The sequence below is a fragment of the Triturus cristatus genome, chromosome 10 (assembly GCF_964204655.1).
Source record: "Triturus cristatus chromosome 10, aTriCri1.1, whole genome shotgun sequence".
In the NCBI taxonomy this organism is placed as follows: domain Eukaryota; kingdom Metazoa; phylum Chordata; class Amphibia; order Caudata; family Salamandridae; genus Triturus; species Triturus cristatus.
In genome coordinates, this window is record NC_140593.1 from 1,056,884,674 (window position 1) to 1,056,910,371 (window position 25,698).

Here is a 25,698-nt window from a genome sequence, read left to right on the forward strand (position 1 = left end):
TATCATTCCAAGCTACCATACTCTAATCCATCCAATCTACTCCACTCTAATGTACCCCACTCCACCCTAATTTACCCCCACTCTACTCCCCTCCAATCTACCCCACTCTACTCCACTCCAATCTACCCTACTCCACAGTACCCCAGTCACCCCACTCCACTCTACCATATTCCAATCTACCCAATCTACCCCAATCTAACCCACTCCACCCCAACCTACCATGCTCCACTCTACCCCAATCTACCCCACACCACTTCACTCCAATTTATCCCACTCAAATCTTCTGCACTCCACTCCAATATAACTCACTCCACCCCAATCTACCCCACTCTAGTCTAGCCCAATCTAGTCCACTACAATCTACTTCACTTCAATCTACTGCACTCCACTGTCCCCAATTCCTCTCCACCCCACTCCCCACTCAACTCCAACCTACCCTACTCCACTCCACTTCAAGCTACCCCGTTTATTACTACCCCACTCAAATCTACCCGATTCTACTCCACTCCACTCTACCTCAATGTACCCCACTCCACTCTACCCCAATCTACCCCACTCAATATCAACCTACCTCACTTCATTCGTATCTACCCACTCTGATCCACCCAATCATCCCGATTCCAATCTACCGCAATATACCTCATTCCACTCTACCACAATCGACCCCGATCTACTGAACTCCTATCTACTGCAGCACTCAAATCTACACTTTTTCCCCCAATCCATGCCTTTCTACCCCTTTCGACCCCAATCCAATCAAATCTACACCAATTCACCCAAATCTACTCCACTCCACTCTACCCCACCCCACTCCAATCAAACCCACCCCAATATAGCACACCCCACTCAACTCCAATCTACCCCACTCCACTCTACCCCATTCTTTCCCACACTCTACCCCAGTCTACCCCACTTCAGTCTACCTCAGTCCACCCCAATATACCCCACTACAATATACCCCACTTTGCCCCACTTCACTCTAAACCAATTTTCCCTACGCTACGCAACCCCAATCTACTCCACTCTACTGTAAACATATCTACGCGACTCCATGCCACCACAATCTACTCCACTCTGTGTTATTCTAAACCAACCTACCCTACTCCACGCTATCCCAGTCTGCCCCACTCCACTCCACTCAAATATACCCCATTCCACTCTACCCCACTCCAATCTATCCCATCTCCCATCACAGCACAACACAACACTAACATTTAGCCATGCTGAACAGCAGTCACACTGGTGTACAACATGGCAAAACACATTGCCAAAGCCAACAGCTCTCGCATAGGCGAGACTTATTGGCGTTGCCAATGCTTGTTGTGAGAGTGATCCCAGATATGATTGGAGCTGTGCAAATGTCATATATAATCTCTGTGAACAGGAGGTAGGTATTTGTGGTTTAAGGAGGTGGGCACAACACGTTATATTCGTATGGGAGAGTGACAATTGAAATCTCACATTAAGCAACAGAAATGGTTTTTAATCCAGGCTTCTGTTCTGCTTTACATTCCTTGTATCTGCAGGATTTCACCTTTCCTGCCTCTCACCCAGTAGTCTTACACCTGAGCTCTCTGGGGCCTCTCTTGGTTATTGTTCATGAGAGGCATCTATCATAGCCAATGTTTTGTAAAGTAGATAATGAGTGATAGAGGACAGAACACTGACACATTTAGTCTCATGTGGGGATCAGATGTGTTAGCCCTATTACTGGAGTGGAAACCATTCCCTCCTTACTGACCCTTCGTTTGTAGACAATGCAGTGGAGCTAGCTAAAGGTAGTGCCACTGGAATTATTGTGGCAGAGGAGTCTAAATTGTGTAGCAGAATGGACTAAATGTATCAAGAAAGGGCAAATTATGTGGCATTATATGGCCCATTTTGTAGTCTTATTATCTCACAATTTTAAATTTCAAATTAACTTGATAAAAAAGGACCCCAAATACCTTAAAAAATCCATAGGTTACTTATGAAAGGAAAATATATATATTTACCAGACCCTATTGAAGAAGTTACTTACCAACAAGTAATGATTTTGTTTTGCCTGGAAGCTCATGAACACTATTTTATTAAAGAGTCCCTCGTCATTCCATGAGCAAAATAGTGTGTGTTACATAAGTGTTCCCAAGTAGACTTTTAGCAATTAGCAGAAAACAATCTTCCATGTACATGCTTATGGTAATGCACACTGCTTTACTGTTGGAACCAGAAGGAGAAATTTAAAAAAGGTGACAGTGATGAGGGTTTGATGATTTGGAGGAAGCTTGGCGCTCGAGCGTGTACGTGATTGGTAGAGTGAAACAAAATGTACGGTGCCACTAGGTCAGGGGTGACAAACCCAACGAAATACCCCTGCAATGCGTAGGGCGAGACCTACAACAACAACTGGAAATGAGATCCTGTGCACACGTATGGGTAATTGGCTGGTCCTGTATGTATTAAGTAGATGCCAGAAAGAGTCGGACAAAATCTTTGTAATGGATAAACACTGGTCGACATCAAGTGTGTTGCGTGCAACAATTCTTTAATTGAAAGTTTCAGTGTGATGTACAAAAGAAAATAGATCAGCCGACACGTGTTTCGTCACAACGAGTGGCTGTTGTGACTCATCAGGGCTGTACGGGAGTAAAAGTATGTTTTACAAGGACCTCGATATGAAATCGCTCGAGGAAAAGGACCCGCTGAGGAGACGGCGGGAACTAAGGTCATATAGTTAACGCTAAAGTAGCAGGATCGGTAGAGGAGCGAACTCGGGTGCGGGATCAGCTCGTGATTCCAGGAATCCCGAGCTGATCCCGCACCCGAGTTCGCAACACACTTGATGTCGACCAGTGTTTATCCATTACAAAGATTTTGTCCGACTCTTTCTGGCATCTACTTAATACATACAGGACCAGCCAATTACCCATACGTGTGCACAGGATCTCATTTCCAATTTAAAAAAGGTGTAGCTCTTTTATTCTACCTATAAAAGGTATATTTTAGAAATGGTCTTTGGTTTTTGTTTTATTCTCAATGCACACTTGGGCCTTTCAAGCACATCTTTCCTATAAGAAGGAGCCCTGTAGAACCTTAGCATGCATGCAGTTCTGGCCTTTTATTTCATCGGGCATTTCCCTGGTAGTCTGGAGCCTTTACACGCCCTTTTTCGAAAGTCCATGGCCACTCCTGGTGCCTCTGTCACTTTCCACAATTCCCAGGCGGGGTTTCAAGAGAGAGGCAGAAAGGGAGGAGAAAGGAAGAGAGGGCTGGAGAGAGCGAGAGATCAGAGAGGGGGGAGAAAAGATGGATGGTGAGAGAGAGAGAGACCGAGCAGAGCAAGGAAGCAGGGATGGTTTCTACTTCATTGTCAGAGCTTGTGTTTGTTCCCCAGTAAGGCCTTGGCAGTAAGAGACTGTGAGATTTAAGAGATAAGACCTTAAAAAGAGAAATATAAAAGTGTTTTTATGTACACTGGATGCCCACTTGAAGCAGTGGCGGCTGCTTTTGAGCAGTGCAAAGTAAAGGAAATAAAAAATCATAATAACTTTGAGTTATTATCATTTTATGTTTTCCTTGCAGGCGGGGAGGAGGGCAGGTCTGCTTCTCTTCTCCAAGCAGGGCAGGGAAAGAGTGGTTGCCCACTCCTAAGTGTGAAGTGACTGTTTGGTCGGCCCTCTCGGGCTGTCCAAACCAGTCATGCGCACTTTCCCTGCTCTTCATGCAGGCTGCATTACAGCCTATGTGGAGAACATGCCCAGGCTCCCATTCCCTGGTTGAGAGTCGAACCAGCATTGCAGCGTTGTGATTGGTCAGGGGAGCCTGGATGCTCTTCCTGGCTTCCTGTTCCTCAAGTCCCACGAGGAGAGCAGGAGCAGAGACGGGACCCGGCAGCAAGGTAAGAGTTTATATATTTTTTTGCATTGCGCAACCCCGTGCCTGCCCAGCCTCCCGCGAGCCATGCCGGCTGCCACTGTCTTGAAGTAACTGCTGCTCAAACAACGGTGTCTCTGGTATAGCCTGAGGTTTCACGAATAATGAAGCAATATTTTGTTGGGAAAACAAAGGAATCATTGTTTCCACATTGAAATATTTTAAGATTTTGACAAACTCCCTTTCCCAGTCCATGAAATGGAGACATTAATACTACCTCTGAAGAGTGTCACGCATTAGCACCAGTTTAACACCTAAATGCAGCAATCAACAGCTGAAGGTCGCCAGTTTTACTTAGATTATTTCTTCATTCATTGCATATTCAATAAGCAAATTTTTATAATACATAGAACCGTATGTTAATAAATCACATTAAAACACATGTAATAAAATGCAAGATTATAAAACCACAGTCAGTAATACAAAACAGCAATGCATTTAATCAACAAATGATTCTAAGAAAATGAGTGAGTTGGGAAGTAACCAAGATAAATTGGGATGTTACAAGTGAGGTAAATTACTGTCCTTGTTGCAGGACTGCAAAGTTCTGAACATCCAGCTGATACATATCATGAAACAAGTGCACTCCTGGGTGGTACGACCTTGGAGAGATTTAAAAAAAGATGCAGACTGTATTGTTTGTATTGAGTAAATGGTGAACTGGGGTTTTAAATATTTTCTGTAGGGAGCAGGTGCATATGTCCCTTGAAGAAAAGTCTTTAACGTTACTTTACTCCAGCCTCAGTCAGCCATAACTCAGAATAATGAAAGGTAAAATGTAAATACTGTAGTCACATTTTAAAGAAAGTTGGTACCTTTAAATATCTCTATGGGGTCAGGGAGAAATCTGTAGGTGCCTGTAGAGGCCCTAGTATAATACTGTGGAAGGAGCATAGATTTTGTTTGAAAATCTAAACTTTGATATTTTCTTCATTTTAAGTATAACCTCTATTAGGAAAATATTCGGACATGACTGTATCAGATTTAACTCTTAGTTACTGAGTAAGTTCATTATAAATAAAGATGGGTGCATTTGTGACTTCTTTCAAGCACCTCCCAAAGAAGGGATCGGACAGAGAGAGAGCAAATGAGGCCAGCTCTGGATAAATTTGATAAAGAGGAGTCATCTTATCACACATTTTAACTATGATTTTAACACTATTTAAGTCATAGTTTCAAGTGGAGTAAGTACTCTGTCTAACCCTAAAATACTCCTAGGATCCAACACTCCAAGATATTCCAAATTCCGCACTGAGTTGACCTTTTTATAGGTTAGAACAATAAAGAAGAACAGGGGCAATGATGGCAATAAAAACATTCAAAACTATAGTGTAAGAATCTGTTGAATTTTGAAAAACAAATTACCTCAATATCAGATTGATGAGTTTACATTATTTAATGAAGCCAATTGTTTTCACCAAGATAGATTAAAGGACATGGTAATGGCCAAAATAATCATATCTTTGATTGGTCTCCAGATGTCTACCTTTAACTGGCCAGGTAATCTTCCCAGATATACCAAATGTCATAATTTTAGTTGTATGTATATTCATCATAAGGCCATTTGCTTTACAATACTGGTAAACAAAATCCAAGATCCACTGAAGCTTAAGAGGGGTCTTACTCATTGATATGAGTTCATTGGCATGTGCCATAACGTTTTGCTGCCCAAGTTAGGGGGATGCCATTTAAGCATAGCAACTAGGAAAATAGATCAGTCAGGCACTTAGATTAAGGTGTGGGGGACAAGATGCAGTCCAACTTGAAATCAGTGCTGGTTGGCATCCAATTTATATATTCCGAATAATTATCAATTTCTATTGGTACCCATATCGATTCACATAGCTTTTATATAAAATACAGTAGCATGGGGCTAATGTTCTGGGCTTTCATCTTGGTCTAAAGTTTCTTCTGTCAAACCTGTTAGAAGCATTACTAAGCTCAGTGAAACAACAGTAGACTGCAACTTTATTCATTTGTACAACCTAACCGGCACATGGCTGAATAAACGGCTTGATTTAGATCTTGGCAAACAGGTTACTCCATCACAACGGTGATGGTTATCTTGTCTGCCGAAATATAAATCACATTATATTTTATGGGTTTTATAATTCAGTAGAAGGGATGTCTGCCACAAGCCCGCCTGCCAAGATCTGAATCAGGCCCTAAACCTTCAGGTGTTGAGAGGAACATGATTATAACTTGTGAATAAATTGATATAAATAAAAATTGCAAAAAAGAATCCTCATCAACAGTTGTATCTCTGAAAATAAGGTAGTCCACCATTCAAGCAGGTCACAAGGAAATTAATTTAACATTGAGTGGGTGTTATTGATTGGGGTGTGCTAGTCTTTTTCACTTATGCCTCAATCAGAGTGGATGCATTTTGCCGAGTCTTCTTGGAAGATATGTCAAGAAGAGATACCCATTCTTTTTCCTCCTATTTTGGTGTATTTGTCAGTAACTTCAGACATCTATTTTAATCTTTATGTCATTTTGTGTGTTGGCAAATGTGTTAAATAGCAGAGCTTTTTACTTTTTTTATAGAAACATTTTATTGTTATTTTTCAGGTAAATATTAGACTTTTGCATTGTACAGTAAGGGAATAGACACAAAAAGCTGCAGTGATATCACAAGGAGATGGAACGAGTCCCACAAAATAACTCCCCAACGTAAACAACAGGTGCTATGAATGGTAGTCAAATCGACAGCGTGTGGTATTCCGACCACTTTTTCCAGACTTTATCATATATTTGGGGCACCCCCTGGCCACATAAATCGTCTCCTCCAATTTGCCACTCCAATTCATCTCATTTGTCCACACCTCTAGTGAAGGGGCCACAGAGGAGGTTCAGTGTCACTTTTAGCCAGTAGAGTGCCCAGGCCAACCAAAGTCCAGTCCCCGTTTGGGCCCCCTCAATTCATCCAAGAACACAAGTAAAGCAATTTTCGGATCAACATCTATAGTCATACCCATCACAGCAGATAACATAGCTAAAACAGCAGACTAAAATCTTTGTATCACAGGACATTGCCACACAATATGGAAAAAATCCCATGCTAGGTTCCTGCACCTATGAAATGCCAGTTAGTCCGTCAGCCCCACCCTGCACAGTCGTAGAGGGGTCATATAGTCCTGATGGAGGTATTTAAATTGGAAAAAGCAGAGTCTATCTGAGTTGGTTAGTGAGCGTTGAGCCATGCAACCGTCATGCCAGTCTGCTTCAATTAAAGGTCCTACCAAACCCTCCACACTGTTCTTTCACCGAAAGTAGTGAGGTTGGTGAGTGTATCACAAGGGATCTATAAATCTGGGATATCCCGCCCTTGCCCAAGTGGCCCATGAGGATCTTGTTTTCCAGGGGACTGTATTCCGGGAGATCCTGAAACTCGTCACTATGAGCATGTAGGGCATGCCTGAGCTGTAGATATCGATAGAATTAGGAGGATGGCTTCTAATATTCCATCGGGAGTTCTTGAATGGATTTCATATGTTGACCACCCTAAACATCATCAAGACGCGGCAACCCAATAAAGTCCCACCCTTTAAATCGCACCAAGGAGGACCCCAGCTTTTTACTTTTAATGCAGTCACCTTTAAACCAGGATTCAGGAGAGGAATAAAATGTAGAATTACTCTGAGGACAGGTGGGACTACTGATGGTGGGCTTGTCACTAGACAGTCAAGTCCAGAGACAATATTACACATGTCCCCAAACTGAAAGCTTGTCAACAACATTGATCTTGTAAAGGTCTTATCTATACTGTTGGACCAGGTTAGAATTTTATTCAAGTTAGCTTGAGTCCTCTTTATGGCACCATTTGTTCAGATGCCACAAATAGATCAGGGTATGTTTCTAACTATTACAGGCTCATTCATCCAAGAGAAAACAATGCGCTATAAGAAAATGTTTGCTATCAAAGCTATGGATGAATGTATAATCATAGACTTGGTCAGAACACCAGCCAAAGACACAAGTATAGTCAAAGAAAGTTCAGGGACCGCAGAGAGATATATGGGTGAAGTCAAGAGGTGGATCCAGTGGCAATCTGTCTTTCAGTGATCTCTGATACGCACTCATAAGCTCAAAGTAGACCTCTTCGTCACTTGGATTACTTCTAGACTTAAGAAACACAGAGGGGCGAAGCCAAATAGTTTGTTGCAGGCATAGAAATTAACATCATAGTCTTATGTCCCAAATAAAAAACTGTTGAAATCACCTGTGCACACAGTAGGAAAGTGTACATATTATGAATATAATAAGTTTACATGCAAGGGGATTACATGTTCATTTGGTAGGCATGAGACCTACATTTATTACAAGAAAAGATAAAAAATAACATCTTGATATTGGTTGCACTTGAAATGAGAACATTTTTATAATTGGAAACTAAACCAGGACTAGTGCAACACTAGAGGTCTTTCTCACTGTAAGGACTCCACCTTTACTGTGTTCATGGGTTGAGAGTGCAGACCTGATGCCAAAGACAGTATAACCTTGAAATGTCAAATAAGAGATGTGCCCGTATTACTGCAGACATGCAAAAACATAATTTAGAAAGAAGCTGAAGGAAGATGTCATCTTCTCAGTTTTCTATATGTCTACACTAGTCTGCAATATTTCATGTGCACCAATTTGATTTGAAAGACACACATGAGTTAGGCCTCCTGTTTCATAACCATTCTTGTGTATGGGTGGTTAATTGTTTATTCAAGAACCCCACCAGTACAATTCCAGCTGGTCCAGGTGTTATCAGCCTTATCACTTGTTCTGTTGTTCAAAACATATATTACCTCTCAGGTATAATTGATTTGTTTAAGTGGTTTGCTATAGAAGCATTATACAGACTTGAACCAGTAAGGGTACTGAATCATCCATGTAGTGAGTTGTGGTGAAACTGATCCACAGTGTTATGTAGAGCATTAATTTAAGGTGGCTGTAAATAAGCTGGATAATGCACATCATATTCAAGTTATATTTTATACCCATATCGCGGAAATGTGGAGAAAGTTGTAGAACACAAAGGGTATTGTTGTGTTGGAGAGGGTAACCCTAGTGCATTTTTCTTGTGTGCCAATTTTGGCCTCCAGGAATTCTACCTTTCTGCAATGACTCCTGTGAATATTGGTCAGGTCTGGTATCGTATTTAACAATTTTGATATATTTCCCCTTTTAAAGCATTTAAAAGGACTTCCGACTTATAAAGAGAAATACATATTAATTTATATAACTTACCACAACGTTTTTTTTCTGATAATATTTGGAGATGGTCAATGTGAGTGGAAAAGCATAACATTTAAGTCAATGGACGGTGCTAATTTGGATGACCTACCACCTTTATTAGAATTATTAGATTTCTTGTCTTTGGAAAAAATAGTTGCCCATATTGGGAAATAGGCAGCCCTAATAATAATATTCTTGAACGCAGAAGTGGTTTGTGACCGGAAGCTCTGGATGTCACTCCTTAAAAAGGTTACCCCCTGATTAGCAGCTTTTAGACTTTCCACTATTTGTAATTGAGTGTAATCATCACCATGTCAATAAGTGCCTTTTCCCAATTACCAGCCACAAAGCTGCACTTGACCATTTTTATTAGATGTTTGGTTGATGGCTTGGCTTATTGCAAATTAATAAGAACTTGTGTCCCAAATTCAAAGGGAAATGCTGAAAATCTGTTTCCTTCATCTTTTGGATCAACATTATTTAAATCAAATGTAACTATTGTATATTCATTTCTCTTGCACTTTCATTGTTAATCACCTTGCCGTATCTTCCTTTTTAGGGTATATTGGAGTTTGACATGGAGTGTTTTAAAAAATATGGAAAAGTCTGGGGGTAAGTTTAAGTTATTTGTTTATTCTTTGGCCATTACAATTTTTGTTCACAGTTGTATGCTATAGTGTCCTAGTTATTTGTCTGTAAAATCTGTTTTTCTCAGTTCCTTTTTGACATTTTGGAGGTGTGGCAACACCACAGGGGTAAAATGTATTGTCATGGTATAGTTTGCCAATGACTGCTATTCTTGAATACAGATTAATGGACTTGTAATAGGCTGGTTTAATTCTCAGAATTAAATAGCAATTTGAAATGTTTTTTATAGGACTACATGAGCAGCAAGTCACATATATAAAAGTGGAACACTCATGAAAGCAAAGTGTCAGGCAATCAATATTTTCTTCTGTTGTGATCATCAAAGCAGGTGTTATAAAGATACTTGTATTACTACTTGTTATAAATATCTGTTTAACACTCTCATATGAGATTGGCCAGAAATGTTGGCATCAAGGCGCTGACTACCAATTAGATAGGCAAAAACATGTGACATTGCTAGCATTGCCTTAAAAACAATGGTATGGGAGGTGAGTGGACCAACCTGTATGGAGGGAAAAGGAGATCTTTCTGTTCTCAAAGGAAGAAAAAGGATACGTTCACCCAAAACCAAAGTTACAAAACCAATAAGGGTATCCCTGTGCCTCGTCAAAAAAGCTAGAGTGCATTTCACCGATAGGTACCACCTCTGCAAGAGATGGGAAAAGGAAAATAATCCTTTTTTATGTATAACCCTAACCCACTCTAATTGTGTCCCTTCCCCTCTACCTTTCTATGGCAGTCCAACCAGAATAGAAAGGCAGAAGGAAAGGGAATTTAGCGGCTCCTAGCAGGGCCGCCATGCCCCCTGGGTCTCCGCTATGGGCCCTGGTGTGCACCTGTGGTGCTCCCTGAAGCATCCATGTATCGTGCGGCGCCTGCCTTAAGGTCCACGGAAGTTGCAAAGTGTATTTTTCCTATTGCAGCTTTCTGCGTGCCGTAAAGGCAGTCTCATTATAATTAGGGAAGTGGGGCCTCCGAATCCTTGTTGGGCGGTCACGTTTCCGAAACAATGCCGGTCAGACACTCGTCCGACTGGCATCGTAATGCAGCCCAAAAGTGGATGGGGCTGCACCTGTGGAGATAGACTGTAACCTTGTGCTGTTTGACCTATGATTTGCCACCAATGGAGAGAAGGAAACAAAAGTGAGGAGGCTAAATCAAAGCTGTTCTAGCTGAATGGTTCTGAACCTTCTCCCGCTCTTATAAACCTAGCAGGCTTGCATCCCTTCCTTTTCGGGCCCCACTAATAATGTTTAAAGTGAGTAGCAAAGCAGGTTCCTTACATCAGACCCTATCCACTTGGTGTTTCACACTCCATAGTGAACTCTGCTTCTGTTAGATGATCTGCATCCTCCCTCTTTTGGCAGAAGATCTCGGCCCCACTCCAGCATGCAGTAAACTACATTGGGATAAAGCAATGGTCACAGATGGGTCAGTTCTGGGAAATTTGAGAACCATATCAATACAATCGGAAATCTTCATTCAAATCCTGATCCACCTGCCTCCCATAAACATCTGAGAACGTTTAAGGGTGTTCTGTAAGAACCTGAAACTTTATAGACTGCCATGGGAAAAGGATTGCTGTGAACAACTCTGATGCCACTGTGGTAAATGGCTGGAAAACCATGTCATGCTTGAAGCCAGTAAGGCTGCACACTAGCGGTTGTAGCATTCTCAATAGCTCGCTCCCTGGAAGCACATAAGGATCCAGAAGTGTGCTGCAGCACTGTTAGAGTCGGGGATCTCTGGTTGGCGCAAGGTTGCCCTTGTGTCAAGCAGGAACCCTCTCCTCCACGTCAGGGCGCAGGATAACCCCTCGCGAATGACCCTTGCTCACCCTCTAGGTGCGTGGCGTGAGCAGCCAAGGCGATTCCTCAGGCGTTGTTGGTTAAGCACTTACAATCATACACACAGTAAATACATCAATCCCCCCAGAAACGGACACCAGGCTTGGATATATATAAAAATACGCTTCTTTATGTAAAAATACGGTATATATATCTCAACAGACTTATCACAAGACCAATAACGTTTTCGCTAGGCCACCAGGTTATACAGCAGGCAAATGTTCTTGGTTCGTTGTTTCAAATGGATACTTTGTAGTCTCTTTACTTGCAGTTCCAGTACTCACAGGGATCGACTCCTGGGAACGGGGAAATAAGGCGTTGCGGGCCCCGAGCCCGATACTGGAACTTCTTTCGTGATGTGGAGAGTCGGCACAGGTCGGTGCGACTCTCAGCTTGGGAAGTGTTCTTGGGTCCTCAATCAGCAGGTGTGGGCAAGTAGGCAGGCGCGGCCCGCGACCCTTTAGCACGGCGGTGCAGGAGGGTCTCCACAGCGGGGGCGGCGCGGCCTGAGATGTCCGAGGATAGCGAAGCGGGGCCACAGGGCACAGTCAGTGCAGCTGGGTGACCCGGCGTAGATCACAGTCGTCGGACGGCTTCCGGCAGGAGGGGTGATAGCGCGGTCAGCGCGCTCCAGTAGCAGGCGGTGACAGGGATGCAGGCGGCCTGGCCCGGGGACAGAGAGCGGCTCGGGATGGAGCGGGGCTCTCACGGGTTTGAGGCAGGCGAGCTTCTGGGTGTCACGGCCCTAGGAGGGGCGATGAGGGGCGCAGTCTCTTTTCCGGCGGGATGCACACACGGCTCGAATTGGAGGACGAGCAAGAAGCACAGAGAACCCACTGTTCCTGGGGTTCAGTTCAGGGGGCAAGCTCAGATCAAGCCCTTGGAGAATGTTCAAGCACAAAGTAGCAAAGTCTTTTCAGTAAGTCTCTTCCTCTCCTCTCTCAGCAAGGCAAGCAGCAGGCCAGCTCCTCCGGCGTCTTCTTCTCCTTCTAGTCGGGCAGAGGTCCTTTGTGGTAAACAGGATTCTGATTTCTTAGGAGCCAGGCTCCTACTTTTATACCATGGTTCTTTTGTTCTTTAGCGCCAGGGGGCCTAGGCCTGGCTCAGTCCAGTTCTGGAGCACTTTGTTATGGTGACTCTGCTCTTTCCTTTCAGTAGCAGGGCAGAGACATCAGCCGCCCCACAGGGGGTGGCGCCGGCTTTGTGGTGGCAGAGCACAGGTCTATTCAAGAGTCAAGGTGTACTCCTCCCACCCATCCAGGTGTAATCTCTCTACCCACCACCTGGCAGCCAACCTGTCTCTGGGGATTCCCCAACCCTGCTCTTCACTGTTGCCAGGCAGAACACATACACACAGCAGAGGCGGACTGAGATGGTCAGGTCAGTAAATACTAACTTTCTAAAAGTAGTATTTACAAACCCAGGATACTAAAATAAACTTGACTACAAGAAGTATTTTATTATTCTGAGTTCAGGCATACCAAACTTGACACTCTACCATGCTCTCTGAGTCCACTGGGGTCACAGCGTTGGCGTGACCCCGGCAGCCCATTCTGGCCTATGGAGAGCAGGTAGCCTTCAATAGTGAAAAACGACAATGGCTGTAATTCACTACTAAGACATGCCACACACATCAGGGCATGTCCTACCTTATGCCTACAATGCACCCTGCCCTTGGGCCTACCAGAGGGGTGGCTAATATGTAGGTAAGGGAAGGTTTAGGGACTGGCAAGTGGGGGCACTTGCGCAGTCAGCGCGACGGTCCCGGACCGCGCACAGGGTCTGCGGTGGCAGACCCTAGACACACTTTACAAGGCCGCTTCCGTGGGTGGCGCAACCAGCGCTGCAAGCCCACCAGCAGCATTGGCATTCACAAGCCCTGGCACCCCTGGTGCATTCTACTGGGGACTGACAGTGAATCCAATCAACCAATCATGAACATCAATTACAGGTACACTTTACTTAGGGAGCACTTGCACTGCGGCACGGATTAGCCGTGGCGCAGTGCCCTGAGCGGACAACACCAGCAAAACAGTCGAGGCACACCATCAAAAAGTGGAAGGGAAACTCACGCCAAGGTGCCAGGTCTAACACGTGTCCCCTCCAGCTGAAATGTGGGGAGAACTACCCTTGCCCAGGGGGTTCCTCGTCACTAAGGCGGAAATACCTGGACAGACCGTCAGCGTTGGCGTGATCTGTACCAGGACGGTGTTCCACCGTAAAGTCCATACCCTGTAGGGAGATGGACCACCTCAACAGCTTCGGGTTTTCACCCCTCATTTGCATCAACCATCTGAGGGGCCTGTGGTCCGTCTGAACCCGGAAGTGAGACCCAAACAAGTAGGGTCTTAGCTTCTTCAGCGCCCAGACCACAGCAAATGCTTCTCGCTCAATTGCACTCCACCTACTTTCCCGTGGAAGTAACCTCCTACTGATGAAGGCTACGGGTTGGTCCCAGCCCTCCTCAGTCATCTGTGAAAGAACAGCCCCTACACCATGCTCTGAAGCGTCTGTCTGTACTAGGAATTCCTTGGAGAAGTCAGGGGCCAAGAGCACGGGCGCCGTGCACATGGCAGTCTTCAGGGTGTCGAAAGCTTTCTGACAGGTGTCAGTCCAAATCACGTTCCTGGGCTGCTTCTTGGAAGTCAGCTCTGTCAAGGGGGCAACGATCGTTCCATAGCCCTTGACAAACCTCCTGTAGTACCCAGTGAGCCCCAGGAAGGCCCTCACTGCGGTCTGCGTCTTGGGGGGTTCCCAAGCCAGGATGGTCTCAATTTTGGGTTGCAAGGGTGCCACCTTGCCACTCCCCACTTGGTGTCCCAAGTACACCACGGAACCCTGCCCGATCTGGCACTTGCTTGCCTTGATCGTGAGGCCTGCTCGGCGCAGCGCCATCAACACTTCCCAGAGGTGGCGCAGGTGTTCAGGCCAGGTGGCACTGAACACTGCGATGTCATCCAGGTAGGCGGCACTGAACGCATCCAGCCCAACCAGTACCTGGTTGACCAACCTCTGAAAGGTGGCAGGGGCATTCTTCATCCCAAATGGCATGACTCGGAACTGGAAGTGCCCATCTGGTGTAGAGAATGCTGACCTCTCTTTGGCCCCATCGGTCAAGGCGATCTGCCAGTACCCAGACGTTAAATCAAACGTGCTGAGGAACCGGGCAGCCCCCAGCCGATCAATGAGCTCATCAGCTCTGGGGATGGGGTGCGCGTCAGTCTTCGTGACTGAATTGAGTCCTCTGTAGTCCACACAGAACCGGAGTTCAGGTGTGGCTCCCGGCGCAGCAGCTTTGGGGACCAAGACCACGGGGCTGGACCAAGGACTGCTGGAGGACTCAACCACCCCTAGCGCAAGCATTTTGGAGACCTCCTCCTTAATGCAGGCTCTGACCCTGTCAGTTACCCTGTAAGCCTTGTGCTTTACAGGTAAGCTGTCTCCTGTGTCCACATCATGGACGCACCAATCTGTGACACCAGGAACCAGGGAGAATCGGTCGGAAAATTGTCCCAGCAAGTGGCGGCAATCTCCCTGTTGTTCGGGCGTCAGGGAGGGTGAGAGGTTAACTCCTTCCACTGACCCATCTTTCTCAGAGGCCACTAAGAGGTCGGGAAGAGGCTCGGTCTCCTCTTCCATTCCATCATCAGTGGCCAGCAGCATGCCCACTTCGGTCCTCTCTAAGTGGGGCTTAAGGCGGTTAACATGTAGGACCCTCAAAGGGTTCCTGGGAGTCTGCATGTCCACCAAGTAGGTGATAGGACTTTTGCGCTCCACAACCTCAAATGGACCTGTCCACTTATCCTGAAGTGCACACGGCTCCACTGGGGCCAAGACCCACACCTTTTGTCCAGGTTGAAGCTCTACCAGAGTGGCATTCCGGTCGTACCACTGCTTCATCTCCTCCTGGCTGGCTTCCAGATTTGCCTCAGCAAGTTGCTTGAAACGCCGAGTCTGGTTTCGGAAGGCCAGCATGTAACTATATACATTCTGGGGAGGTTTCCTGGGAGATTGCTCCCAGCCTTCCTTTACCAAACTCAGAGGTCCTCTTACCGGGTGACCATACAGAAGCTCAAAGGGGCTGAACCCTAGAGACTTCTGTGGCACCTCTCGGTAAGCGAAGAGCAGGCATGGCAAGAGGACGTCCCACTTACGCCTCATTGGACCGTCCAGGCCCACGATCATGCCTTTGAGGGTTCGGTTGAATCTCTCAACCAACCCATTTCCTTGGGGATGGTAAGGAGTGGTGAACTTGTAAGTTACCCCACACTCCTTCCACAGGGATTTCATATATGTGGATATGAAATTGGTCCCCCTGTCGCTCACCACCTCTAGAGGGAATCCCACTCGGGAGAAAATTCCCATCAGTGCCCGTCCCACCACGGGGGCCGTCACTGTCCTCAGAGGGATGGCTTCAGGGTACCGGGTGGCATGGTCCACCAAGACCAGGATGAACCTGTTGCCCAGGGCTGTCTTGGGGTCCAGAGGCCCCACAATGTCAATACCCACTCGTTGGAATGGCGTACCGACCACAGGGAAAGGTTGCAGAGGAGCCTTGTGCTTCCCTCCGCTCTTACCACTTGCCTGGCAAGTCTGACAGGTTCTGCAGTAGGAATCGGAATTCTTGTGCATTTGGGGCCAGTAAAAGTGGGTGACAAGCCTGTCATAGGTCTTGTCCATCCCCAAATGTCCTGCTAAAGGCACATCGTGAGCCAGCCCCAGTAGGAAGGTTCTGAACTTCTGGGGTACCACCAGCACACGGGCTGACCCAGGTTCAGCAGCCTTAGGCTCGGAATACAGGAGGTCACTCTCCCAGTACACGTAGTGTGTTTTGGCCTGAACACCATTGGCCTGGTCTGCAGCCTGTTGCCGCATACCCACGAGAGAAGGGCATTCTTTCTGCTCCCTGCAGAATTCCTCCCTGGAGGGACCTCCTTCTTGCTGCCAATGGGTCAGCTCAGGCAGATCTCCCAGTTCGGCAATCTGTTCCCCGGTAGGCTCCAGAGCATCCCCCTCAGGGTCTACTTCCTCCCGGGCCGTGGGAACTTCGGGGGCCGGTTTCCCGCGCCTCCTGCGCCTTCTCCCTAAGGCCGGTTCCTGGACCTTCTCAACACCCCTACTGGCTGCCATGGACCGGGTGGTCACGCCCGCCCAGTCGGGTAGACCCACCATCCTCAGATGCGTGGTCTTCTCCACCTTTTCCCAAGGGGAACTCTCCAGGTCGTTCCCTAGCAGACAGTCTACAGGCATGTCAGTTCTCACAGCGACTTGTAGAGTACCAGAGACCTCCCCCCACTCAAAGGGAACTTGAGCCATTGGACAACGACTCTCTACGTTGTCAGCATTGACAACCCTACAGTAGGCATTGGGTACAATTTGCTCTTGAGACACCAGGTGTTGCCTCACCGAGGTCACGCTGGCTCCTGTATCTCTAAGAGCCTCAACCTTCTTTCCATTGATGGTCACCACTTGCCCATATTTCTTAGTGTTAGAGGGCAGGTAGGTTACAGGGACCATCTCACTGTCTCCTAGCGAGACTAGGGTCATCTGCCCGGGACCCCCACCCTCCTGGACTGCTACCTCCTCCCCAAAGTTAACACTAGCTACTTGCCGGGGGGAAGCACCAGTGGGTGCGGTCTTACCAAACAGGCGACACTTAGGATCAGAGGCAATGTGACCCGGATCACCACACTTATAACAATTGAAGGGCCCCTTTGGAACAGGTCTACCTGTCGGGGCCCCGTTCTGCTGCGGGGGTGGGGGAGGCTGAGAACCCTTCTGCTGGTTCCCTTGGGAATTACTTTGGGGGCCTTTTTGGAACCCCTTCTGTTTACCCTTGTCCCCCCCACTCTTCTGCTGGGGACCCTGCCCACCTTTGGCGGAGTCTCCCACTTGACCCTTGTGGACCCTGGTGCTGAGCCAGCGGTCCGCCTCCTCAGCAAGCTTCCTCGGGTTGGACAGCTTGCTATCTATCAGGTGCTGGCGTAGCTCAGGAAAACATTGACTGGACAAGTGCTCCCATGCAATTAAATCAAGCAGCCCTTGATAATCATTCACTTTGCTACCCTTCACCCAACCATCCAGCGCTCTGCAGAAAAAGGTCACATATTCCACATACGTACTCTCAGGGATCTTCTTCGTCTCCCTGAACCGCTGTCTATATAGCTCCGGAGTTAACCCATACCTGGTCATTAAAGCTTCCTTCATATGGGGGTATGAGGTTTGGAGATCTAAGGGTAAATCTAACAGTGTGTCACGCCCTTCAGCAAGGAACCTTCCCCACAACCCCGCTCCCCAGTCTTTCTCAGGGACCCGGTGTGAGGACATGGCCACCTCGTAGGCCCTAAACCACTGCCCTATGTCATCCTTTCTGAAATACTCCTTTACTACATCTTTGGGGATGTACACCTTGGACTCTACCTGCGCTGGTGGAGTGCTGCCACCAGAAGGAGCGGTGTCCAAACTTTTCGCCTTCAGCTCCAACTCCTTCAATCTGATATCATGATCCATTTGGCGTTGTTGTGCCTCCAGGGCCAACTTCTGCTTTTCCATTTCCATCTGTCCTGCCAACTTTGCCATCTCCATTGCATGCGCCCTGTCTGCTGCCCTGTCTGCCAGCTCCTCTGGTGACCGGACTCTGCTGGGCTCCTCAAGGTTGTCGGGTGGAACGATGTCCCCCGCATTCCGTAGGTCTCGTGACTCCTTCCAGGCTCTCAACGCCTTGGTGTACTGGGGCTTCCTCTTGCATCCAGCATGGGGGACTCTGAATTGTACACTGTAGCCTTTCAATTGCTCCATCGTGTAGCCTTCCAGTCTCTCCCAATCCACCTCATCGATTCCAGAAATCACAGAGAGTGCTCTCCCAGCGGAGTGTGAGCCAGGCATGGTTGCAGTAATGGCAGATGTCTCAACAAAGTTAAACCTGTGGCTGCGTTATTTGGTCTGCTCTCACTATCTGGTGATTAATAATTCACTGTATGCAAATTACAAGTGCAAATCCGAAATCCCAGCCGCTGCCAACAATGTTAGAGTCGGGGATCTCTGGTTGGCGCAAGGTTGCCCTTGTGTCAAGCAGGAACCCTCTCCTCCACGTCAGGGCGCAGGATAACCCCTCGCGAATGACCCTTGCTCACCCTCTAGGTGCGTGGCGTGAGCAGCCAAGGCGATTCCTCAGGCGTTGTTGGTTAAGCACTTACAATCATACACACAGTAAATACATCAATCCCCCCAGAAACGGACACCAGGCTTGGATATATATAAAAATACGCTTCTTTATGTAAAAATACGGTATATATATCTCAACAGACTTATCACAAGACCAATAACGTTTTCGCTAGGCCACCAGGTTATACAGCAGGCAAATGTTCTTGGTTCGTTGTTTCAAATGGATACTTTGTAGTCTCTTTACTTGCAGTTCCAGTACTCACAGGGATCGACTCCTGGGAACGGGGAAATAAGGCGTTGCGGGCCCCGAGCCCGATACTGGAACTTCTTTCGTGATGTGGAGAGTCGGCACAGGTCGGTGCGACTCTCAGCTTGGGAAGTGTTCTTGGGTCCTCAATCAGCAGGTGTGGGCAAGTAGGCAGGCGCGGCCCGCGACCCTTTAGCACGGCGGTGCAGGAGGGTCTCCACAGCGGGGGCGGCGCGGCCTGAGATGTCCGAGGATAGCGAAGCGGGGCCACAGGGCACAGTCAGTGCAGCTGGGTGACCCGGCGTAGATCACAGTCGTCGGACGGCTTCCGGCAGGAGGGGTGATAGCGCGGTCAGCGCGCTCCAGTAGCAGGCGGTGACAGGGATGCAGGCGGCCTGGCCCGGGGACAGAGAGCGGCTCGGGATGGAGCGGGGCTCTCACGGGTTTGAGGCAGGCGAGCTTCTGGGTGTCACGGCCCTAGGAGGGGCGATGAGGGGCGCAGTCTCTTTTCCGGCGGGATGCACACACGGCTCGAATTGGAGGACGAGCAAGAAGCACAGAGAACCCACTGTTCCTGGGGTTCAGTTCAGGGGGCAAGCTCAGATCAAGCCCTTGGAGAATGTTCAAGCACAAAGTAGCAAAGTCTTTTCAGTAAGTCTCTTCCTCTCCTCTCTCAGCAAGGCAAGCAGCAGGCCAGCTCCTCCGGCGTCTTCTTCTCCTTCTAGTCGGGCAGAGGTCCTTTGTGGTAAACAGGATTCTGATTTCTTAGGAGCCAGGCTCCTACTTTTATACCATGGTTCTTTTGTTCTTTAGCGCCAGGGGGCCTAGGCCTGGCTCAGTCCAGTTCTGGAGCACTTTGTTATGGTGACTCTGCTCTTTCCTTTCAGTAGCAGGGCAGAGACATCAGCCGCCCCACAGGGGGTGGCGCCGGCTTTGTGGTGGCAGAGCACAGGTCTATTCAAGAGTCAAGGTGTACTCCTCCCACCCATCCAGGTGTAATCTCTCTACCCACCACCTGGCAGCCAACCTGTCTCTGGGGATTCCCCAACCCTGCTCTTCACTGTTGCCAGGCAGAACACATACACACAGCAGAGGCGGACTGAGATGGTCAGGTCAGTAAATACTAACTTTCTAAAAGTAGTATTTACAAACCCAGGATACTAAAATAAACTTGACTACAAGAAGTATTTTATTATTCTGAGTTCAGGCATACCAAACTTGACACTCTACCATGCTCTCTGAGTCCACTGGGGTCACAGCGTTGGCGTGACCCCGGCAGCCCATTCTGGCCTATGGAGAGCAGGTAGCCTTCAATAGTGAAAAACGACAATGGCTGTAATTCACTACTAAGACATGCCACACACATCAGGGCATGTCCTACCTTATGCCTACAATGCACCCTGCCCTTGGGCCTACCAGAGGGGTGGCTAATATGTAGGTAAGGGAAGGTTTAGGGACTGGCAAGTGGGGGCACTTGCGCAGTCAGCGCGACGGTCCCGGACCGCGCACAGGGTCTGCGGTGGCAGACCCTAGACACACTTTACAAGGCCGCTTCCGTGGGTGGCGCAACCAGCGCTGCAAGCCCACCAGCAGCATTGGCATTCACAAGCCCTGGCACCCCTGGTGCATTCTACTGGGGACTGACAGTGAATCCAATCAACCAATCATGAACATCAATTACAGGTACACTTTACTTAGGGAGCACTTGCACTGCGGCACGGATTAGCCGTGGCGCAGTGCCCTGAGCGGACAACACCAGCAAAACAGTCGAGGCACACCATCAAAAAGTGGAAGGGAAACTCACGCCAAGGTGCCAGGTCTAACACGTGTCCCCTCCAGCTGAAATGTGGGGAGAACTACCCTTGCCCAGGGGGTTCCTCGTCACTAAGGCGGAAATACCTGGACAGACCGTCAGCGTTGGCGTGATCTGTACCAGGACGGTGTTCCACCGTAAAGTCCATACCCTGTAGGGAGATGGACCACCTCAACAGCTTCGGGTTTTCACCCCTCATTTGCATCAACCATCTGAGGGGCCTGTGGTCCGTCTGAACCCGGAAGTGAGACCCAAACAAGTAGGGTCTTAGCTTCTTCAGCGCCCAGACCACAGCAAATGCTTCTCGCTCAATTGCACTCCACCTACTTTCCCGTGGAAGTAACCTCCTACTGATGAAGGCTACGGGTTGGTCCCAGCCCTCCTCAGTCATCTGTGAAAGAACAGCCCCTACACCATGCTCTGAAGCGTCTGTCTGTACTAGGAATTCCTTGGAGAAGTCAGGGGCCAAGAGCACGGGCGCCGTGCACATGGCAGTCTTCAGGGTGTCGAAAGCTTTCTGACAGGTGTCAGTCCAAATCACGTTCCTGGGCTGCTTCTTGGAAGTCAGCTCTGTCAAGGGGGCAACGATCGTTCCATAGCCCTTGACAAACCTCCTGTAGTACCCAGTGAGCCCCAGGAAGGCCCTCACTGCGGTCTGCGTCTTGGGGGGTTCCCAAGCCAGGATGGTCTCAATTTTGGGTTGCAAGGGTGCCACCTTGCCACTCCCCACTTGGTGTCCCAAGTACACCACGGAACCCTGCCCGATCTGGCACTTGCTTGCCTTGATCGTGAGGCCTGCTCGGCGCAGCGCCATCAACACTTCCCAGAGGTGGCGCAGGTGTTCAGGCCAGGTGGCACTGAACACTGCGATGTCATCCAGGTAGGCGGCACTGAACGCATCCAGCCCAACCAGTACCTGGTTGACCAACCTCTGAAAGGTGGCAGGGGCATTCTTCATCCCAAATGGCATGACTCGGAACTGGAAGTGCCCATCTGGTGTAGAGAATGCTGACCTCTCTTTGGCCCCATCGGTCAAGGCGATCTGCCAGTACCCAGACGTTAAATCAAACGTGCTGAGGAACCGGGCAGCCCCCAGCCGATCAATGAGCTCATCAGCTCTGGGGATGGGGTGCGCGTCAGTCTTCGTGACTGAATTGAGTCCTCTGTAGTCCACACAGAACCGGAGTTCAGGTGTGGCTCCCGGCGCAGCAGCTTTGGGGACCAAGACCACGGGGCTGGACCAAGGACTGCTGGAGGACTCAACCACCCCTAGCGCAAGCATTTTGGAGACCTCCTCCTTAATGCAGGCTCTGACCCTGTCAGTTACCCTGTAAGCCTTGTGCTTTACAGGTAAGCTGTCTCCTGTGTCCACATCATGGACGCACCAATCTGTGACACCAGGAACCAGGGAGAATCGGTCGGAAAATTGTCCCAGCAAGTGGCGGCAATCTCCCTGTTGTTCGGGCGTCAGGGAGGGTGAGAGGTTAACTCCTTCCACTGACCCATCTTTCTCAGAGGCCACTAAGAGGTCGGGAAGAGGCTCGGTCTCCTCTTCCATTCCATCATCAGTGGCCAGCAGCATGCCCACTTCGGTCCTCTCTAAGTGGGGCTTAAGGCGGTTAACATGTAGGACCCTCAAAGGGTTCCTGGGAGTCTGCATGTCCACCAAGTAGGTGATAGGACTTTTGCGCTCCACAACCTCAAATGGACCTGTCCACTTATCCTGAAGTGCACACGGCTCCACTGGGGCCAAGACCCACACCTTTTGTCCAGGTTGAAGCTCTACCAGAGTGGCATTCCGGTCGTACCACTGCTTCATCTCCTCCTGGCTGGCTTCCAGATTTGCCTCAGCAAGTTGCTTGAAACGCCGAGTCTGGTTTCGGAAGGCCAGCATGTAACTATATACATTCTGGGGAGGTTTCCTGGGAGATTGCTCCCAGCCTTCCTTTACCAAACTCAGAGGTCCTCTTACCGGGTGACCATACAGAAGCTCAAAGGGGCTGAACCCTAGAGACTTCTGTGGCACCTCTCGGTAAGCGAAGAGCAGGCATGGCAAGAGGACGTCCCACTTACGCCTCATTGGACCGTCCAGGCCCACGATCATGCCTTTGAGGGTTCGGTTGAATCTCTCAACCAACCCATTTCCTTGGGGATGGTAAGGAGTGGTGAACTTGTAAGTTACCCCACACTCCTTCCACAGGGATTTCATATATGTGGATATGAAATTGGTCCCCCTGTCGCTCACCACCTCTAGAGGGAATCCCACTCGGGAGAAAATTCCCATCAGTGCCCGTCCCACCACGGGGGCCGTCACTGTCCTCAGAGGGATGGCTTCAGGGTACCGGGTGGCATGGTCCACCAAGACCAGGATGAACCTGTTGCCCAGGGCTGTCTTGGGGTCCAGAGGCCCCACAATGTCAATACCCACTCGTTGGAATGGCGTACCGACCACAGGGAAAGGTTGCAGAGGAGCCTTGTGCTTCCCTCCGCTCTTACCACTTGCCTGGCAAGTCTGACAGGTTCTGCAGTAGGAATCGGAATTCTTGTGCATTTGGGGCCAGTAAAAGTGGGTGACAAGCCTGTCATAGGTCTTGTCCATCCCCAAATGTCCTGCTAAAGGCACATCGTGAGCCAGCCCCAGTAGGAAGGTTCTGAACTTCTGGGGTACCACCAGCACACGGGCTGACCCAGGTTCAGCAGCCTTAGGCTCGGAATACAGGAGGTCACTCTCCCAGTACACGTAGTGTGTTTTGGCCTGAACACCATTGGCCTGGTCTGCAGCCTGTTGCCGCATACCCACGAGAGAAGGGCATTCTTTCTGCTCCCTGCAGAATTCCTCCCTGGAGGGACCTCCTTCTTGCTGCCAATGGGTCAGCTCAGGCAGATCTCCCAGTTCGGCAATCTGTTCCCCGGTAGGCTCCAGAGCATCCCCCTCAGGGTCTACTTCCTCCCGGGCCGTGGGAACTTCGGGGGCCGGTTTCCCGCGCCTCCTGCGCCTTCTCCCTAAGGCCGGTTCCTGGACCTTCTCAACACCCCTACTGGCTGCCATGGACCGGGTGGTCACGCCCGCCCAGTCGGGTAGACCCACCATCCTCAGATGCGTGGTCTTCTCCACCTTTTCCCAAGGGGAACTCTCCAGGTCGTTCCCTAGCAGACAGTCTACAGGCATGTCAGTTCTCACAGCGACTTGTAGAGTACCAGAGACCTCCCCCCACTCAAAGGGAACTTGAGCCATTGGACAACGACTCTCTACGTTGTCAGCATTGACAACCCTACAGTAGGCATTGGGTACAATTTGCTCTTGAGACACCAGGTGTTGCCTCACCGAGGTCACGCTGGCTCCTGTATCTCTAAGAGCCTCAACCTTCTTTCCATTGATGGTCACCACTTGCCCATATTTCTTAGTGTTAGAGGGCAGGTAGGTTACAGGGACCATCTCACTGTCTCCTAGCGAGACTAGGGTCATCTGCCCGGGACCCCCACCCTCCTGGACTGCTACCTCCTCCCCAAAGTTAACACTAGCTACTTGCCGGGGGGAAGCACCAGTGGGTGCGGTCTTACCAAACAGGCGACACTTAGGATCAGAGGCAATGTGACCCGGATCACCACACTTATAACAATTGAAGGGCCCCTTTGGAACAGGTCTACCTGTCGGGGCCCCGTTCTGCTGCGGGGGTGGGGGAGGCTGAGAACCCTTCTGCTGGTTCCCTTGGGAATTACTTTGGGGGCCTTTTTGGAACCCCTTCTGTTTACCCTTGTCCCCCCCACTCTTCTGCTGGGGACCCTGCCCACCTTTGGCGGAGTCTCCCACTTGACCCTTGTGGACCCTGGTGCTGAGCCAGCGGTCCGCCTCCTCAGCAAGCTTCCTCGGGTTGGACAGCTTGCTATCTATCAGGTGCTGGCGTAGCTCAGGAAAACATTGACTGGACAAGTGCTCCCATGCAATTAAATCAAGCAGCCCTTGATAATCATTCACTTTGCTACCCTTCACCCAACCATCCAGCGCTCTGCAGAAAAAGGTCACATATTCCACATACGTACTCTCAGGGATCTTCTTCGTCTCCCTGAACCGCTGTCTATATAGCTCCGGAGTTAACCCATACCTGGTCATTAAAGCTTCCTTCATATGGGGGTATGAGGTTTGGAGATCTAAGGGTAAATCTAACAGTGTGTCACGCCCTTCAGCAAGGAACCTTCCCCACAACCCCGCTCCCCAGTCTTTCTCAGGGACCCGGTGTGAGGACATGGCCACCTCGTAGGCCCTAAACCACTGCCCTATGTCATCCTTTCTGAAATACTCCTTTACTACATCTTTGGGGATGTACACCTTGGACTCTACCTGCGCTGGTGGAGTGCTGCCACCAGAAGGAGCGGTGTCCAAACTTTTCGCCTTCAGCTCCAACTCCTTCAATCTGATATCATGATCCATTTGGCGTTGTTGTGCCTCCAGGGCCAACTTCTGCTTTTCCATTTCCATCTGTCCTGCCAACTTTGCCATCTCCATTGCATGCGCCCTGTCTGCTGCCCTGTCTGCCAGCTCCTCTGGTGACCGGACTCTGCTGGGCTCCTCAAGGTTGTCGGGTGGAACGATGTCCCCCGCATTCCGTAGGTCTCGTGACTCCTTCCAGGCTCTCAACGCCTTGGTGTACTGGGGCTTCCTCTTGCATCCAGCATGGGGGACTCTGAATTGTACACTGTAGCCTTTCAATTGCTCCATCGTGTAGCCTTCCAGTCTCTCCCAATCCACCTCATCGATTCCAGAAATCACAGAGAGTGCTCTCCCAGCGGAGTGTGAGCCAGGCATGGTTGCAGTAATGGCAGATGTCTCAACAAAGTTAAAC

General features: G+C 49.0%; 1 protein-coding gene across 1 annotated transcript in view; it reads left to right on the forward strand.

Moving 5' to 3' along the window:
* Window positions 1-25,698, forward strand: part of LOC146796556 (cytochrome P450 3A21-like) — a 248,516-nt gene that overhangs the window by 40,420 nt on the left and 182,398 nt on the right. The window contains exon 3 of the mRNA XM_085629192.1: window positions 9,698-9,750. Within this exon, the coding sequence (XP_085485318.1) occupies window positions 9,698-9,750 (53 nt within the window). The remainder of the gene's footprint in view (window positions 1-9,697; window positions 9,751-25,698) is intronic.